The sequence below is a fragment of the Dermacentor andersoni genome, chromosome 6, assembly GCF_023375885.2.
Source record: "Dermacentor andersoni chromosome 6, qqDerAnde1_hic_scaffold, whole genome shotgun sequence".
NCBI lineage: Eukaryota > Metazoa > Arthropoda > Arachnida > Ixodida > Ixodidae > Dermacentor > Dermacentor andersoni.
The window spans coordinates 183,677,918-183,698,076 of NC_092819.1; the positions used below are offsets into that span (position 1 = coordinate 183,677,918).

The 20,159-nt window shown below is 45.2% G+C and overlaps 1 protein-coding gene across 6 annotated transcripts in view; it reads left to right on the forward strand.

Moving 5' to 3' along the window:
- LOC126523976 (pre-mRNA-splicing regulator WTAP-like) overlaps positions 1-20,159 on the forward strand; it is a 162,482-nt gene that overhangs the window by 90,425 nt on the left and 51,898 nt on the right. For all 6 annotated transcript variants that reach the window (XM_050172375.3, XM_050172376.3, XM_050172378.3 and 3 more), the window contains exon 5: positions 9,557-9,681. In XM_050172375.3, the coding sequence (XP_050028332.1) occupies positions 9,557-9,681 (125 nt within the window). The remainder of the gene's footprint in view (positions 1-9,556; positions 9,682-20,159) is intronic.

Consider the following 20,159-nt stretch of genomic DNA (forward strand, 5'->3'; position numbering starts at 1 on the left):
GGTTCTCCTCCGTACTCTTGGGACAAAGGAACGACAACACAGTAGTGCAAACAATCACAAGGGCATTTATTGCACCTTTCATAGATCAATGCCAGCTAGCCGAGTTGCTGTCCGCAAAACATGCCGATGGGCGCGCGACAAATCTAGAAGTCCGACTCACCGCGACGACCGCATAGCGAGCGAATATGTTCGCCCCATGCTGGATCCCAACGCCGGGTCGTTCGCGTGTACAGTCACGCCAATGGTGGCACGTTCCAAGGCGGCCACGCGAGACGGTCTTGCCGAAGCATGCGTTGGCACACGCGCGGCACGGCACGTCCGTCCCGCTCGCTGTCTCGAATCCGCCTTGTCTCTCGGCGCCCGAGTAACCCCGCCGCGGCGCGACAGTCGCGCCATCTCTCGCACCGCGCTTGTACCACTCCGACCGCCGCGGGCGCCAGGCCATGCGAGCCGTGCAGGAAAACAGCATATCAGGGGATGCGTGAGAGTCGCGCATCCCCACAATGTTGAAAATTTGTTCCAGCATGTGTGATGGGCAGTGAAACTGTCTGTTTACTAAGACTGGTAGTGTGAAAAATGCAACAGCATAGCAAGGTGCTGTTTCACAATATGGCACCCTTTCATGTGCACTTCTAGCGAGTTGCCGCATGCACTGATGCATAAACATGAACAGGGGTAAGAGGCAAAGTTACTCTGCAACCCACGCGACGCTTCTAAGAAAATGTATCTGTGTACATTTCTGTTTTCATGGGTGATCGAAATTTGTTTTGTGCAGGTTGGTTAATCACATTGCGGCAACAACACAAGAAGCAAGGACAGAAAACGCAGCGAGTAGGCACATTGAGAAGATGAGGTAGATCAGTGAGAAAGGCTTTAATGGGATGGAAGAGGCCAGATCTGCTGTTTACTGGAGTTGGTGCTTTGAATGAGATGGGTTAATGAAAATGTGTAAAAAGACTTTGCCAAAAGGAAACTTGCAAAAAGAAATCCTAATATAAAATAAAAGGACAGAAATAAGAGTAAGTGCAAAGACACATGGAAGCAGGAACATTCACGCACAAACGCGAAAACTAAGAAAATCTTAACTGTAAAGAAATTGGGGAAATAAAAAATTAGACAAATGCAAGAAAACATAAACACACATTTACAGACAGACGCAAGTAGAGGTACTATTAGGAGCGGGTTCACAAGCTGCTGTGCCTACCCTCTTGTATGTTTCTTTTTCTTTTCTTTTATTGTTCTCTTAACACTGTCTTGGGAGTTTTTAATTGCAACATATCACGAGAATAGAAAAGCAGCATGGAGCTGTGTTGTGGAAAAGCATATCAAGTGCTGGCAACACACCTTATGCCTGAATGTATCACAGCACGCATCCTACAGCTTGCGTGTGCAGTGAGCACTGGTGGACAGCAATCAATCGACGGTGCTATACAACGCTAGAACACCGCCGCTAGGCGCTCTGTTATCTCACTGCTGATAATGATCGTTCACGCTAAGTTGACGGCGACAAATCTTTGCATTGAAGGCTTCTTCTGCAAATATTTTCTGTTGAGACACTCGTAGGTTTGTTTCATGCGCACATACTTTTCTGATTTCTCCTGAGAATGGTTTTGCTCCATCACTTCACCCCGTCCGTCGAAAAACATTGCGACACAGTACACGAACACACCCGCCGCTAACAGTAGGCAAAAACACAACTCTTTGGCAAACTTTTCTCGTCGTAACTTCACTCGGGAGCGGAATAAAACATGGAACAGACATGCAGGATGTATGTTCGTAGCGGTCACCGCGGGATCTCTTTTCAGGCAAAGCGTAGCGCAGTGTCAGCGATGCTCGCTGCATTGTTCCTTCACCGGATCACAGTTCAGAATGAACACACGCGGCGCAAATGCTGCATCGTGCGCTCACAGTAATATTTCCGGCATGATAGACCATCACAAACAGTTCTGGAATTCACTCTGACGGCGGGCTGAAGCACACAGCTGATGCCACTTGGCCCAGTTCGATGCGCGGGCGGCCATCTTCTCCGTCAGTGGGGTCACCGGCCGTCCGGCTCATGACATCAATCCAGAGTGCGCGCCCGTTGGTGGATGCTTGTGTGCATCCGCCTCGGAGGAGTAAACGCCTCCTTTTTTCTAAAGTTGTACCTGACTATAATTGAAATAAAAAATGATAAATTAGTGTAATTGAAAGTGGATGAAAAAAACTTGCCACAGGTGGGAAACGATCCCATGTCTTCGCACTACACGTGCGATGCTCTTTCGCGTGCGTAATGCGACGACGTCTGCCAGTTTGGCCGATATGCTCTTTCCCACACTTCAGCAGTATGGGATATACGACCCATTTATCACACTTCACAAAAGGGTTTGTATGTTTGATAGAACACTCTACTTTCTTAGAGTCATCAGATCCAATCAGGCGGCACAAAGCACCAAGTTTCTGGGGCGCAGAAAATACCTCAGGAACTTTGTACTTCACAGCGACGTCTTTAAGATTATGCGCCACCTTGTGGAAATACAGTATCACTACTGGTTTAGCTTTCTTTTCCAATGATTGACCGTCTTCACTGCTTCTTTTTCTTTCTTTTTTCATATTTTTCAATAACACCTCCGAAACTTCACTCAAAACCAAACAATGAATGCCAGCCTTCCTTAACTTCCTTTCTTCCCCTATCCCCATTGCTATATATTCAGCCACCTTTGACCTCAATACAGTAGAACCCCACTGTTACGTTCCTCACTGCTGCATTTTCCCAGCTGCTACGTCGTTTTCATCCGGTCCCGGCATAGCTTCCATAGGATCCAATGTATCAGGAACCCCGCTGTTACGTAGTAGCTGTGAAAACGTTCCCGCATGATACGTCGCAACTTAGCACCCCGAACCCCCCTGGGCTAAAGTAGGCAACGCGCTCCAACTGCCATTTTGGCTTTTGATTAGTTTTGGCCGGGCTTGGCTATAGAACTGGCTGCAAGAAGCCGCACGCCAGTTCGAAAGGCCGCCACTAAGTTTGGTTCTTGGACGGGCCGACACACGGAGGAAGGAAATTCGGGAGAGGCCCTGATGTCACTCTGTGTGAAGCTAAAGTGAAGCCTGAAGTTGGCGTTGCTCCGCCTATCGGGCCAGCTCTCCTCTCTTGTTTACATTTCTCGCGAAACCACGCTGCGCCGCGCGCTACCGTGCTACTCGGACATGCGCGCTCCGCAGCAATACTAAACAATCGTTAGCACGTTAGCATGATTACGCCAAAGAGGGCAAAATTTCCCGCGGATATTCCTTCGTCCGTTGCCATTGCCGTGGCGCGGGGACGACGAGGAGCACGAGCCGCATGATGCTGGTGAGCTGCCAAATCATAGCTTTGGAGAAGCCATCGCGGCTCTGGACCTCCTCCGCAGGTACGTCGCACCTCACAGCGACGACAGCAATGCAGCCTTCCAAGCTATTGAGAAACGTGTGGCGATTTCTAGCAAGCCTTGAGAATTGTCTATAGTTGAAGCTGCACTTTTTTCATTAATTGTCGGAGCTTTCCTCACTGTTGCGTTTTCCCGGCTGTTACGTTTTTTTTTTCCCCGGTCCGGTGAAAAACGTAAGAACGGGGTTCCACTGTAAATAGTTGCAGGTATGCTTTGTCCTGTTATTGTTTGTTTCTTCATTGGTGTGCTGTTCCTGTTGGCACTTCATCTTTTGAAAGAGGTTATGAACTATGGCACGCAACAACACCTCAAGCAAGCACGTCTTGCTCTGTGTTCTGTATTCTTTGCAGATAAACAGCGGTAGTGCACGCAAGCTAACATTTACCATAAACTAACCAGTCTCATATTTCACTAAACGCTGAAGAAATTAAAAATTTGCCATCAACATCACCGCTAATTATTGTCCATCAAAGCAAGCAGCATGGAAAGCTTCGCTTATGTTGACTCCCACAGTATGTTGGATCCGCATAATCTTTAATAATTGAAGTTTGGTTTTCGTCTAGAAAATGTGACCGCTTGAGTGATGCACCATGCTTTACAAATTTCAACTATGGCTCGCATTAATATTGTGTTTTTGCTTAAGTTTTTTGTTTGATTTAATGAATGTGGCTTGTTGGGATAGTTGGTACATGGTTATTCTAGAAGAATGCCAGCACACTGGAAAAAAAGTGAGAGACAGACATAGACAAAGTGATAGGAAGGTGGCTGGTCCAACAACCTTCTGACATGTATTTCGACAAGCGTTCTGACGGGTATCAATCAAGCATATTAAAGTTTTATTGCAAAAATACAATCAGCAACTCATACTAACATGGAAACATTGCCAAATTGCTGGTTTGTAACAAAAATGTCCATCAGGCTTATTGTTCAGCAGTACCAACGCACATAGCTAGTTTTCGCTTGCGGTACAAGTGAACTATTACTTGAACAGTTCCAGTGCAAAAAAAAAACACATTTTTGCTGGCTGAAGATGACGAACAAGGTGAGTACGAAACTTGTTTGTCGAGGGAGGGCTGCTGGCTCAGTCTCGCTCAAATTTTGGAAAGAATTAGCATATAGCAGTGGTTTAGTTTAATAGCACATTTGCAGGCCTGTGTTGTCCACAATTAAGCTAAAGTGGGCAGCAGTGCCACGATGTTGATTTAGCTGCAATGGAGAGGTGGTGCTCTCTGAAATGGCGTTTGGCTACAGGCAAGCAGTGCCCACATACAGGGTATTAAACGAAGTCCACTGCATAAAGAGCCAAAGATGCACCGCGATGGAAAATGTGCCTTTATTTTGTTGTCATCTTTCTGCCAAATCCAGTTTCAATACGTAATTACTTTGTTTAGTGCAAAACAACAGTTCAGCATTGTGCTGAATTATCCAGTTTCAATATCAGTTTGCCACCAATCCCGGCTCACCACAGCCAAGAATACAATAAAACCTTCTGGGGAAATGAGAGTGCTCTTTGGACAAAGGAATGACAACAATGAAAATGAGGGTATTTATTGCACCTTTTATAGACTGATGCCAGCTAGCCGAATTATTTATTTATTTATTTCAAGTACCTGCAGCGCCCGAAGGCATTATTGCAGGGGGGAATATACAGTGTACATAAGCTCGACAAAATACAGAACTGGTCAACCAAAAAATAACAACAATAGAAAAATTCACGCAACTATATGCTCAGCAGAAATGCTTTCACTGATGCTTCAGTGTGACAATCAGCAATTTCCTGCGGTAGCTGATTCCACTGTGATATTGTGTGTGGAAAAAATGAATGCTTGAAGACGTTTGTTCTACAAATGAGTTCTCCTATTTTTAAATAGTGGTCACTTCTGTGAGATAAGAAATGAGGAGGTAACAGGTAAGTTTCTCTATCTATTTTAACCAGGCTGAAATAAATTTTAAAAAGCATTTCCAACCTCATGTTTTTTCTGCGCGTGCTTAATAATTCCCACCCCAAGTTGTCCTTAAGTGATGTAATACTAGAAGTAAAGTCATAGTTATTACAGACAAAACGGGCTGCGCGGTTTTGTACATGCTTGAGCATATTAGACAGAGTTTTGGTTTGCGGGTTCCAGGCCATGCAGGCATACTCTAATATGGGTCTTACGTTCGAAAAATAAAGTAGTTCTTTAATTTTGGGAGGAGCTAGCCAGAAGTTACGTTTAACAAAATTTAGCATTTTACAGGCTTTCGCTGTAACATATTCAGCGTGCTTAGTCGAAGTTAAATTCGATGAGAAATAAACACCAAGATACTTATACTGAGTTACTCGCAATAGCTGGACATTGTCTAATGTATAATGAAATAGATGTGGATTTTGTTTACGTGTAAAGGACACGTACTGACACTTACTGGGGTTTAAAGACATTTGCCACCTAACACACCAGCGTGTTATACAGTCCAAATTGCGTTGCAAACACTCGTGGTCAGTGGCAGACCTAATGCAGTGATAAATCACACAATCATCCGCATACAGACGCACTTTGCATGACACAACCTGAGCAATGTCATTGATGTAGGCCAAAAACAGCAATGGCCCTAAAACAGATCCCTGGGGAACTCCCGATGTAACATCAACATAATCAGATTGTGAGCCATTAACTACAACACGTTGCATGCGTTCTTGTAGATAACATTTAATCCAATCAAGCAATGAAGGAGAGATACCGAGGGATGATAGCTTATACAACAGTAAAACATGGGGAACAGAATCAAATGCCTTTCTAAAATCTAGAAATATACAGTCAGTCTGTATACCGAGATCGAATGAATGAAAAAGATCGTGGCTGAATTCTAGGAGCTGGGTCGAACAAGAACGACCAGACCTAAAACCATGCTGATATTTACTAAAAAAATTATTGTTTTCTAGATGTTTTATTAGCGAACTGTATACAATGTGCTCCAGTGTTTTACTACACACACTAGTTAGAGAAATTGGCCTGTAGTTGGAGACAATATTTTTTGGGCCACTTTTATGGATTGGTACCACGTTTGCAACTTTCCACTCCTTAGGTAAACAAGAAGTACTTAACGATTTCTCAAAAATAATAACCAGATAGTGGGCGATTGTCTCAGAACAAGCCTTTAACACATAAGAAGGTATACCATCAGGACCACTTGCAGAAGAAACATTTATATTGCCAAGTAACTTAAGTATACCACCATGTGTCACGACCAGTTCCGGCATAGGTTCGAACACATTGTCGGGAATAGGCGGTAATTCATTCTGGCAGGGAGTTGTGAAAGATGATTGGAAATAACGATTGAAGCAAGAAGCTTTATCGACGTCATTAGTAAGAAGTTCACTACCGTTTTTTAAGGTCGGGATGCCAACTGATTCTTTGCTAATCGTTTTCAAACACTTCCACATTTCTTTCGGGTTATTTTGTAACTTTGGGCCCAGTGCTAAGAAGTATTCTTCCTTAGCAACCTTGTTTTTTACTTTTATATCTTTTCCAAGGGTTTTCAGCAATACAAATACAGAAGGGTTACGCTGCTTTCTATAAGCATTCAGAAGGCGATGTCTCTTTTTAATCAATTGCTTGACTTCCCGAGTTACCCAAGGCTTATCACTACGATTTTTTGCAGACAAATGTTTCCATGGAACATGTGTGTCAACCAGGTGCTTTAGTGTGGAGGAAAATGTATCCCACAGGGTATTGCAATCTGGGGACTGAGCTAAATGACTGAATTCCTGCAGGAATATAGCAAGATCATTAGACAATGAAACATAATTGCCTTTCTCAAAAAAGTATACCTTCCTTGGGTGATCATGTGCACATGAGAAGGGGACAATCTGCACATGCGCCACAATGCAGTCATGGTCACTAATACCAGGAATTACGGCGTTATCAGACACAAGCAATGGCTGGTTTGAAAAAAGCAGATCTAAGACAGAAGAGCTATTCGGACCATACCTAGTAGGTTCAGTAACAAACTGATAAATGTCATTGGTAACTATTGCCTCGCGAAATGCTACAGACAGAGCGGAAGAATTAGCAAGGACAGGCTTATAGTGGACCCACCTCACGTCAGGCATGTTGAAATCACCGCCAACAATATAGTCATTATTTATTGTAGAAAGAAACTCGGATAGGGTTGTGAAGGTCTCAGGCGATGAGGAAGCGGGGGAACGGTAAGTAATAGAACATGCTATGGGGCACTGATGAATTGAGGAAGTCAGACTCACCACGATGGACAGGTCATTGAGCGGCGCCCCATGCAGGACAGCAATGCCTAACCATTCGTGTGTGCAGTCGCACAGACAGCGGTGCCTCGCTCCAAAGCCTTTTGCGGGATGGTCTCGCGAGGCAGGCTGACACATCTTGGTGCACGACCGAGTATCCACGTCGTCTGGTGATGCTAGCATTGGAACACCATCTCTTGTTCTACTTTGTGGCTACACTAACCACAGGTGGCACACAGCTACGCTAGGGACACTAGAGCCACACTATAAAAAAATAGTTCACAGCCTTTGGGGCTTATCTTGTCCCCAAACAATAATTGTCATCTGCATTGCTTGCGTTTCCTCTCTTTAAAACTCGGCGTTCACTAGTTTCCTGCTGTGAATGCAGTGTCAAGCTGATAACGTGCAATCCGTTCCTGACTAGGAAGTACTGGGCTTGCAGCGTTAAAGAAAGGAAATGCAGGCAAGAGAGATGACGATCATTGTTCGCGGACAAAATATAACCGAAAGGGTGTAAACCTTTTTGAGAGTGAATGCCAGCAAAACAACAGTAGGCACGAGGAAGTCAATCGTCCCCAAAAGCTCGATATAACCAAGTTGGTCAAATCGGCACCCTAATTCGTTGTATCATAATTTCGTTATCTTTTATGGAAATAATTACAGCTGCCAATGAATGTTTGGTACACTGAAGGGGCCGTCATATCTTCAGAATTATCCGTCAATTGGAAAAAACGAATTTCAATAAAAAAAATTTACATTTTCATGAATTTGAGCGTGGGTGATGAAAGATACAGTTTCATGCTGTGCCGGAAATATCTTCATATTTGCAGTACGCAGTGAAGCGTCCACTCCGCCGGTGCGGCTGATAGTGTTGCCCGTAGTGGAATGACCTTATTAGTGGATCACTCTCCACACATGCCAACCCACGCAGCATCAAAACCCATCAAATGCCACAAAGAAAGGTTCGCTTTAAAATTGCATGAAATCAAGGTGAGGAGCAACAGCCTGTTGTTCGTGGCCGCCATGGCGGTCGTAATTTTTTATTGCATGCCTGTCATGTTTGAGAAACTGAGCAAGATCTGGCATGCCGTCAGAAACTTGGGTAGTCGTTATGCATTATTTCTAGTTTTTGGCTGCAAAGTAAAACATGGATAGCAATAGCAAAGTGTTAGACAACTACACGAAGGTTCGTAGTTTTATCGGCCATATAAATTGCAGTAAACATTAACTTCCTAAATAATTGAACCAGCATGGTGACACGCATCTACAGGCAGATTTGAACAGATCTTACTCGCTGCTGCAACGTTGGCATGATGAAGAGCACCAGCAGAGAATGTGCAGGAAGAGAGCGTTCGTGGAGCTACCCAACATGTGCTCCTGCCACCACACTATGTAATTGCTTTGTGCCCTGCCATTCCCTTGGTTTGTGGAATGCAGGGAAAACTGGAAGGCGTCGAAACGACAGGTTGCATTCTAGCTCATCAAAAACGACCTTGGCCTTGCATTGTGACACAGGTACCTCTTTCTAATAGGGCCTGCGCAATTTGCAAATGCAGCGAACACGTGAGATTTGGAAAGTGCATGGCATTCAAAAGAAAAGTTCTGCCTTTGTTTCTGCTGTCTTTTAGTTTTTAGTTGTTTACACATGATGGTTATCTTTACTGTGTTTTTTATTGTTTAGAAGTGCCTTCAGCTGGCCCACATGATGCAGTTAGTAACAATTGCTGACTGGCCCTAGCTCTTGCCTCATTTGGTGCCTAATGACTTGCAGCTTTAGTTACGTTGGCTATCTTCCCTGGTTCCCGCCTTTTGTTGGGTATATTTCCGTTCTTAGAATGAAACCACCAGTTTGTGGTCAGTGCCCGTGTCTTGTTCTACCATGCAAATTGTGATGATGATGATTGTGCAGAGGAGCTGGTGAGCCTGCGGGAGTCTGAGGAGAAGCTGAAGCAGCAGCAGATAGAGGCCACACGACGGGAGAATGTGCTTGTCATGCGGCTCACCACCAAGGAGCAGGAGATGCAAGAATGTGCGGTGAGTGGATTAGAAAAAGATCAAGGGCTGCTCTCTGGTATCAAATGAGAACAACTGCTGGGATATTCGGGGTGTTGCCAGAAACCTTGTGCTGTGAAATTTCCTGCTGCGCATTATACAAATTCGTAACTGCATTCATGGCAGCGTGCAGGTTGGTAGCAACAGTGTACCATTACGAGGGCCCATTTTAACATGTTACCGTATATGCTAAATAAGGAGCCGTGTCACATATTCCAAAGATTTTCACAGGATCAACTCGGAAGTGATTGGCCCAGGCGTATGTGATTATTGCAGCCATCAGGAAGTGGGGAATATGAAATGGTTGGAAAGCAAGGATGTCAATAAATTGGTCATTTGACAGATGTGCGAATAAATTGGAAGTATGCATTGTGCCGAAACAGGCGGAGACAACACACTACCCAAGGATATCCTGTGGTTCGACGATATCAGTTCCTGAAGATTCAGTTCCTGAAGATTATTGAGCAGATGTGCGACAGTGCTCGAGGGTTTTGCACACACCGTCTCAAAAAAACCCGAGGGCTCGTGCATTAGATGCACAATGCACAGCTGGATTCACGCATGGACAAATAATACGTACGACATATTGCAGATCACTTTGGTGCTAGCCTTGGCGCTGCAGAGAGAACTCATATCTGTGCGGTTTTCAATGCAGCCTCGGAGATGGCCGTACATTGACTCTATAGAGTACATGGCGGTGACACAAAGGCATCCGAATTATCAGGGGGTCCGGAAAATTGGTTGTTGACTCTACAGGACACCCGCCACTAACAAGTAATCGGTGATGCGCGCTTGCACATGCCTGTGCACAAATTTCCGCAACTTTTTTTCTTGTTCTTCTTTCTTTATTTTCTCTATTTTTCCTTCGTGTGCGGCATTGAGGGGTCTCTCCTAAGCTCTTCCTCTATGGCGGCGGGGTCAGAGGAATGCTGGTCAGAGGTGTCACCATGTAATTTGGTGTGCTGCTGAGAGCACTGTCGGAGCACGGTATGCTGCTAGCCTTGGCACTGCAGAGAGAACCCATATGTGTGCGGTTTTCAATGCAGCCTCGGAGATGGCCGTACTGGTAATCTCTGACGCCGTGCTCCCATCGGCTAACCTGCCAGGTGCACGCAGTGTGTGCTTAGCTGCTCTGGTTGGCCCAGAGTGCTTCAGTATGCTATAGTCGAACCTTGACATATCGGACTGTGCGGGGATTGCAAAATAGTTCTATATAGCCAGAATTCGATATATGAAATGACGTAGGAAGTGTGTAAGTCCTGTGTAAGTCAATCAATAAATCGCTCATGGCACAGTATATACTCACTTCAAGGGTCGAACAAACAATTTGTTGCTTTGTGTTAAAGAACTGCAGCAGTGTAGCTTGCGTCTTCATGGTGACTGTGTGCCTAGCCATGGCCTCCTGTACATTATCCGAATGGTCCACAAGAAGTGCTGGACCTTCTACTGCACTGCACTGGCGGCGTCCAAGGACCAAGGCAGCCACAGCCTCACTTGAAGTTGGGGCAAGGTCATTGCTCGCAGGGTGGCAGCAGCTTTGTTATGCCAATCACATCTGTGGCAATCTCGGCATCCTTACGCTTGGTTCCAGTGGTCTTGTCACCAATGTCATGGCTCAGCACCATTGAAACACTCCTCAAGGTGCTCCTAGTTGAGACAAAAACACTTTTCAGTGCGGAGAAAAAAAAAAAACGAGAAAGAAAAAGAGAGGTCCTGGGACGAAAGGACTGCAGAAAAGATAGAGCACAGGCCCCATGCTCCATCTTTCCTGCAGTACTTTTGTCTGCGCACCTCTTCCTTTCTTATACGCTGGAACATGTCTCTAAAGGCTCGCTAGTCTAACTCTCTGCCTTAAATTGACTGACAACTAGCCAGAATGTGTTGTGAAAGGTTGATGGAAGTAAAATTACCATGATTTATAGTGATAGAATACAGCACTGTTTGCAGTTCAAGTAAGAATTATAACTGTATATTTGCAACGAAAGTCTCAAAAAACCAGTACATGGTGTGGCCTGGAGGTGAAGTCGCGTTACTTCTCGTTAATTTGAACACACTTAATTTGAACTTTCGGTGTATTTGAACTGACACAGTGGTCCCGTCAAAGTTATGTGCATTCCAGTTGCCAGAAACACTTTGCAATTTGAACAAACAAGCATTTGTGATGGTTAATTCGAAGATACTGTGCTCTGACAATGCTTTCAGCAGCGCGCCAAATCACACGGTGGCGCGTCCGACCAGCATTCCTCTGACCCCGCCACCTTAGAAGAAGAGCTTATGAGAGACCCCTCAATGCCACGCGGGAAGGCAAAACAGAAAAGTTGAGGACATTTGTGCGCAGGCATGCGCAAGCACTGACCACTTGTTAGTGGCAGGGGTCCTGTACAGTCAACGACCGATTTTCCGGACCCTCTGATAACTCCGAAGCCATCGCGGCACTGCCATGTACCCTATGGAGTCAATGTATAGGAACGTCTTATGATTTGGAATGCAAAAAACTTTCGCCATCCGATTTTCCAGACTTTTTAAATAAATCTGTGTGAATGAATCATGTGAATAGTATACCTTCTAAAAGCGTGATAAATACGGCGTTCTTTTGCCCAAAGACGCGTGGTTGAATATTATTTCGCGTTAATTTTTTGTCGACAAGCGCGTGATGTTGTCTAGATTGCGAAAATAACAAAACTGAAAAATCGACTTTTTAGTGATTTTTTTTCGTCTCCAAGACCCATGTACCCCCTTAAGTTGAAGCCCATGCTTGACTTGATCTAAGTGACTCCTATCGTGAACGCACCAAAGAAGACGCAGTGAGCGTCTTTGGGCATGTTATTGCCAGGCGTCATATAAATCTAGTCAAGCAGGGGCTTCGACTTACGTTGCATTTCTGAATACGGGGGTAAGAAATTGGGCGTCAGTCCGAGCATTTCTTGACGTGTTTTTACTGTTTGCACCGTCGGCCATCTTTGGTACCATGTTTTGGTCACACTGCCACCGGATTTTTGCGAAATGGGGCATACAATGCTTTTATATAAGGCTTGGCTAAAGAAATAGCCTGGCACATGCAGCCAACAAAACCATGGCCTTCGAGATTGGTTTGTGTTACTTGGAGGGCGCCGTCGCTGAGGCACAGATTCGGGCACCACCTGTTATGGTAAAAATAATCAGCGCTTCATAAAACATGAACAGCAGGAATATCAGCTTGATAACAAAATATTACTTTCTTACAGCAGAGCTGCACTTGTGTGCTTCCCACCAATGCCGGCGCATAATTGCACTCGCCTATCACTGTTTCCAGCATGTTTCTTGAGCATGATTACTGTCTATGCTGATGGGAAAATTTCGATAAAAAATGCCCCATAGCAGTGTCCACATTGTATGATTAGACATTCAGACTAGTAACCTTCCCATTGCAATGAAAAAGAGGGCACTATAAAAATTGGTTGCAAGTCCCTTAACTCTTTCTCTGCCCATTGGACATGGTTAGCCCGCTAGCAATAGCTTGAAACGCCGCTTTCGAGACCTTTTGTGCCGCTCACGGACACACTGCGCTATCTACGTCAAGTGGGAGAACTATACTTTTGCTTTCTAGGCAGTTCACTTTTTTCTGACCAGGCAGTGATTTTTTTACTCGCTTTGACGTTTCGCGATTGTCAAAATAGAAAGCAAAAATGACCACCTGCTATCGGTTGTTCGAAATGCCTTTTTACAGACCTTATGCACCACTCACAGGCACACTGTGCCATTGGACGTGGAGGAGAACTACATTTTTGTTTCTAAGCTGTTACATTTTTTTTTTCACGCCAGTCAGCAATTTTTTAATGTGTTCTGAAATTTTGCGATCGTCAAAGTAGAAAGCAAAGATAGCCGCCTCCAGGAGTGGCGCGCATGCTTCGAAAGATCGCAGATGTCGCAACTCCCGTGGGTCTGCGGCTGGTTTTATCCATGGATCGAGCAGCAGCGAGTCTCGGGATGCTGCCTATTCGTCGGATTTTGACTGTGAGAGCGAAAACGACTCAAACCAGTTTGGAACATCCGTGGCTGTAGCCCGGCATGCCCTACTGTAGTGTTTGCAGTTAAATTTTTGTAGTGGAATACCTGTTCAATGAAAAATGTTAATTTTTTGATAAATAGTGCCTATTAGACGGCAATACATTTTGTATATCATAATTTTTGTTACATAATTTTCTTAGTAGATACAAGCGTGTCTTTACAAACTTTGTTCAGTTTTATCCCACAATTTTTTATGGCATACATCTCGTTAATAAAACTTTTATGTGTGAAAGGTGCATTCATTCTCCTTTTTGTTTGTGTTACGTAATATATCTAGTGCAGTCTTTCCTTCAGAAAAAAAAATCTGGCATAACCTACTAAAAACACCTATTTTCTCCATGGTAGGGAAAGGGTTAAATGCTCTGTGTTTGTTCGAGCTGGCATTTTTCTTCTAAGCCATTCAATGCTGCATCCTTTGTGGCTTCCTGAGGAGTTCCTCTGGCATGGGCAATGAAACTCGCTTACCGAAAGCAGTTTAATATGATTGACTGCTTCACATTGTCCCGAGAGGCTTTGAGCACTCGGATGGCACCCAAGAGGTCTAGATCTCTTGGGCCATCCGAAGCCTCACAAGCACTGCTTCAATAACAGTTGCTTGTAGATTGACTTGAATGGGCGAATTATGCCCCGTTGCAATGGCTGGAGTTAAGGTGTAATGTTTGACGCCAAAACTTTGTTTCTATGTAGCTCGGTGGGATATCAGTTTGGTGTGCTGTGCAATTATCAATAATGAGGCGCACCTAGAGGTCCTGACCGGCCTGTTTCCAGTCCTTCAGCCATTTTCCAAAGAAATTGTGAGTCGTCCACGACTTTATGTTCTAGGTGTGTGCATCACAGGAATACTTGGGTGGCTCCTCTTGCCCCTCAGCATCTAGGTCTTCCCTACACAAGGGACTACCATTCATGTAGGCCACCAGCCATAGCCCCATGGGTGTCGAGCATTTGTTGCGAAAGCATTTGCCAAAGCAGACCCATTTCGTCTGCATTAAATATCTCATTCAGCTCATACTTCGGGAGAACCTGGGGCCACTCTTCTCCAAGCCAGTTTTTGATGTTCTGTACTTAGGGCATCGCTTTCCCCTGAGAGGGTCTTACCAACCGCGCTAAAACAGGCTTTAAAGCGTTATAGCCACACTCTGCTTGCAGCGAAGTCCTCGGCGCCAAGAATGCACACAAAGTTCTTGGTCTTTTGTGGAAGCATTGGTCCCGACACAGGAATATTCTGGTCCCTTTTATCCACGAACCAATTGTGCAGTGACTTAACGTCTTCAAAGGCAGTATTGCGCACCCGCCGCCATTGAACAAAGCCCGAGTGCTGGCTTTGTTCCACCTTGGCCTTGACGTCACTCTTCGTTCTTCTTGAATAAAGTACTCACAGTGCTCTGCAGTGTGCCCAAAGCTTCAGCGACGATCCACATCTCTCCATGCTCGATGCTACGCATAACCGCCAGTGTCGCAGCAGATGTTGGTGACCTTCACGTCGTCACAGTGCAGACCACACCACCCTAACCATCATTGGCCTAGCAGGAGCGCTGGGGAATGAGTCAGCACATCAGGTGAACTACACTGACAGACTCACAACGTATAAAAATCAGGCACGACAACAAAGAACTACCAACCAAACACATAATACTTGCTTTTGGCTCTAGCACGCTCCCGGATGCAATAGAAACGGGCTACCTCAAACTGCGTGTAAGACCTTGCATTCTAAATCCACGACGCTGCTACAAGCGTCAGAGGTTTGGTCATGCCTCTCAAAGCTGCCGAGTACGACTAACTTGTGCGAAATGTGCTACAAATGATCACTCTGCTGACAAATGTACTGCTGAGGTCCATTGCATGAACTGCGATAGCAGCCACTCTGCATATTGCAGGTCTTGTGCAGCCTGGAAGAAAGAAAAGGAGATCATGACTATCAAAGTCGAAGAGAATATCAGTTTCTGGGAAGCACGACGTCTTTCACCTTCATTTACAGTGAAAACTTCATTTGCCGAAGTGGTGCAACAGGGGGCAGCACCACCATGAATCCCAGCAGTCGCCCAAGGTACGCACAGCGTACTGAGGCAGAAACCTTGATGATGTTCAAGAACTTCTTTATGAACTCACTCCAAAAGTGCCGTGTGTACACGAAACCCATCTTAAATTTAAACACACTTTCTTCATCATCATGTTATTTTTCGTAAAGATCGTGATGATGCCATCGCATCATCTGGTGGTGTAGCCATTATACTCAACAAAGGTATGGCGTGTCAGGATGTACAACCACAAACACCCCTAGAAGCAGTGGTCGTTCAAGTCGTACTTCTAAACAAACTTATTACCATCTGCTCTCTGTACATACCCCCGCATTATCAGCTCCATAAGCATGAATTCTAAACATCAATAGACCAATTACCGCAATCCTAACTGGTTCTAGGAGATTTAAATGCACACAGCAACCTATGGGGAGACTCTCACTGCGATGTGTGAGGTTGACTGATTGAACAGTTTCTCTTGCCTTCTGGTGCATGTCTTTTGAATAGCAAGGCACCTAAATATTATAATATTGTACGTAAAACGTATTCCTCTATAGACCTCAGTATTGCATCTCTGACCCTTTTACGTGATCTTAAATGGAATGCATGAATACTTTGTTTAGCGCAAAACAGCAGACACAAGAAAGATGACAGGACAAAGCGCTACTCTCAACTGACACCATTTTATTGCGTCACTCCTTTATAGACATCTGAAACTAGAGGAACATGCGCAGTGAGGGCCATGTGGTGGAGCCACCAACATCCGATCACAAAAGCGCACTCTTGCGACAGAATCCAAAAAACTATATTCAGCGCTGTACAAGGCTAAGGAAGGCCCACTAATGCCCTGTGACCCCAATGACTGAATGAAGAATGCTTCCGATAACTCTCGGGCGGTGGTGTCGCGGCTCTTTTTCAAAATCGTGGTATCACGAAACATGGGTTTGCACTTGCATATTTTACAATGCTGAGCCAAATGGGAACCTGTGCCTGTTGGCATGGATCGCTCATGTTCTCTAAGGCGCTCGTTAACACAGTGGCCTGAGTGCCCTATGTACACTTTGCCACATGACAAGGGAATCTTCTATACCACACCGACGCTGCAATCTACAAACTTCACGTGGTTCTTTTCACAATCTGGTTTTTTACTTGCTTTAGAAATACGGCTGCACAACATTGACAGTTTCTGAGGAGCGGAAAACACTACCGGAATTTGGTATCTAGTAACGACATTCTTTAGATTGTGAGCCACTCTGTGGCAATACGGCACAACTTCAGGCCTCTTCTTTTGTTTAATACAGTTACTTTTGTGCCGCTTGCCTTTCAGTTTCTGAAGCAATATTTCTGAGACAGACATCACCACCACACTTGAGTGAGCAGCAGCCTGCAGCCTATTTAACTGTGCAATGAAACTCAAGTTCGCAGTGTGATGACAGGATTTCATTAACGAAGATTGTAGACACATCAAAGCAATGGCGCGTTTCACAGTCTTTGAGTGCGCAGATGCGTAAAGTAAAAGTTCCTTACGTGCTACGTGGCGAGTAGATCGGCGAGTAGACGGAGCGATCACAAAACCGCCCTCTTTTTCACTCAAGAACAGCTGTCTTCAACAAAAAAGCCACTCAGTATGTCAACAAGAACTTCATTCTGGCAAATGAGAAAGCTTCGAAGGTAAAACGCAAAGCCATTTCTTTGTTGGAAAATATAGGCCTCACCAAGATTGTGAAAGATGTAAAACAATGTAAGGTACTTGCTCTAGAGGTTTTTTTCACTGCAAAAACGCACAAACCGGATGTGCCTTTTCGTGCAATAGTCAGTGAAAACAACTGTTGGCAGGTTTTGGTTAGCCGCTTTTTGCAAAAACAGTTAAAGCATTTAACTATTGACGATCCTTATGGCATAAAGGATTCTTTCGATGTTGTTTCCTTTCTGGAAGACAACCATTCAGTAGCCGACATTTTTCCTGTTGACATCGGAGATCATTGTTATTCACTACCGCATGATGAGCTATTTCGCAGTGTGATGACGTGCATCGAAGAAAGTGGCGAGGTAGATTTTCGCAATGCGACCGGGTTGTCCTCGGAAAGTTTCATGTCCCTTCTTAAATCTTATTTAAGTGCAACTTTTATCCGGTTCAAAAATAACCTATTTATCTAGAAAAATGGTGTGTGTATTGGTTCATGTGTGGCGCCTGCTCTTTGTAATATTTTTTTATCGTTTGTTGACCGCGCTCTTAGGAGTGCCTTAAACAATGACTTGCTTCAAATTTTTAGATATGTTGAGATTTCTCATTTTGAATAAACAGACTAACAACGAGTGCTCTGTTACGGTAGTTAACATTTCAACTCTGTTCAATGAAGAACTTCAGAAGAACTTCAGTTTGGCCTAGTTGGTATTTACTGCAAATCATATTGACCGCAAAAAAGACGGGGACAGAGGAAGAAAACACATAAACACATAAACCGCCCGTGCTGTTTATGTGTTTTCTTCCTCTGTCCCCGTCTTTTTTGCGGTCAATATGATTTGCTGTTCAATGACAATGGCAAATGTTTAACTTTCACACATGAGCTATCTAGGGATGGTAAGATTCAGTTTTTAGATTTGCAGCTATCCTTACAAACGGGCCACGCCTGCTGGATCTACTCGCCACGTGCATGTAAGGAACTTTTACCTTACGCGTCCGCGCACTGAAAGACTGTGAAACGCGCCATTGCTTTGAGGTGTCTAGAACCTTCATTAATGAAATCCTGTCATCACACTGTGAACCCGAGTTTCATTGCACAGTTAAAGGAGTACTGACACAAAAAAAATCCACGTGTTTTTTTCTGCTTTAATAAGTAGTTAATGACCCAGTAATCACGGCACGAAACCTCATTTACTTCAGAGCGCGACAGGTAATTATTTGCAGTCTTTTTTGTAGCGACCAGTCGAAGTTTCGGTTCCAGAGAGCAACGAGACAGGACACACGGGAATGTAAACAAAGTGGTCACGTGTTCGCAAAAAGCCATGACATATGCTCTGACGCGCAGCCAGCGTGCGCGACAAACTTGCTGAATATTGCCGTGCGACTGCCGCATCGGTCGGACGACCGCAGCCAATGACAGCACCGGTAGCCTGAACGTCATGGCCACGTGGTAGACCCTGCGGGGCGGGGCCGGCGAGCGGACGCCTCGCCGCTCCTATCATGTCTTTTTTTTTTCTCTCCCTGGTCGAAACTTGGGCCTCTTTCGCCGCTGACGGCGGCACATAAATGGGCTACAATTAGTTTCTGACACGAAATAACTTCTAGAATAAAGTGACCTCAAAAGAGTGCGAGTTATAAAACGTTGTGCGAAATAGTAAATCGTTGGCGTGATTTCTACTCGGACGCGGTAAGCGCAGACGCGCCAGCAATCGTCTGTATACGAAGCGGCTCGCCTGACTGGCCTGTTTACTCATCGCTACTAACGGCACCGGGAAAAATAACCGTATTTTCACTTAGGAGAAACATAAATGTTCAGGCATTGATTGTGCTGACGAATTTAGGCGCTTTATTACGAGCTGCGGACGCATCGCAAGGACCCTCAGCCCCATATAGACAGCCGGCGAGCTAGGCCTACATCGTCTCCCAGCGATCGCAAGCTCACTTGGCATGGTCGTTCGCTTCTGTCGGCGCCAATGAAATCAAATATGCTGCAATTTAAGCGTGGCATAACTGTGTACACGTTGTGCCGACTAACATAGGCGCTTCGTTATACGAGCTGCAAGCGATCGTGTCACAAGCGCAACCGGTGTCGGATTCGATGGCCCAGCGAGCTATGCCTGCCGGCTCTTGGCCATCGGTGGCTGTCAATGGATCCGATACTACTAACGCGGCCTTGCAGAAACACGTCTACAGTGCTCGCATAGACTTGTTAATATAGTCATCGTTTGTTTCAAACAAGATAGCTGTGCAAATACGGTTGCTTTCACTTTCTGTTCGAAGTTACGCAGCATTCCGAACTTCCACGCAGGGGTGCCGGTTCTGGGCCACCGCTCGCTCACTCGTACCATGTGTCCCGAATCGCCGCATGCGGCCAATCGCACACGACGCGCCGTACTGCAGGTCGCACGGAAAATCGCGCCATGTGTCTCACGCTTTAGACGTGGCCAATCACTTAGCGACTCAGATATTGCGGCCGGCGATGGCGAGGACGAACCTCAACAAAACCCTCGCATCAGCCACAATCAATGGTAAGACACAACAAATCGGCGTTGAACGTTGTGGCAGCACAGTCAAGCTGATAGTGTGGGAAATATCCCGATGGACACGACAAGAACTGCAGTTGCAGCGACACGGAGAGCGTCCCACTACAACAGCTAGAACAAGCAACAACGGAGGAGAAGAGCACTTGTAAGCCGCATGGCAGCCAACGAAAA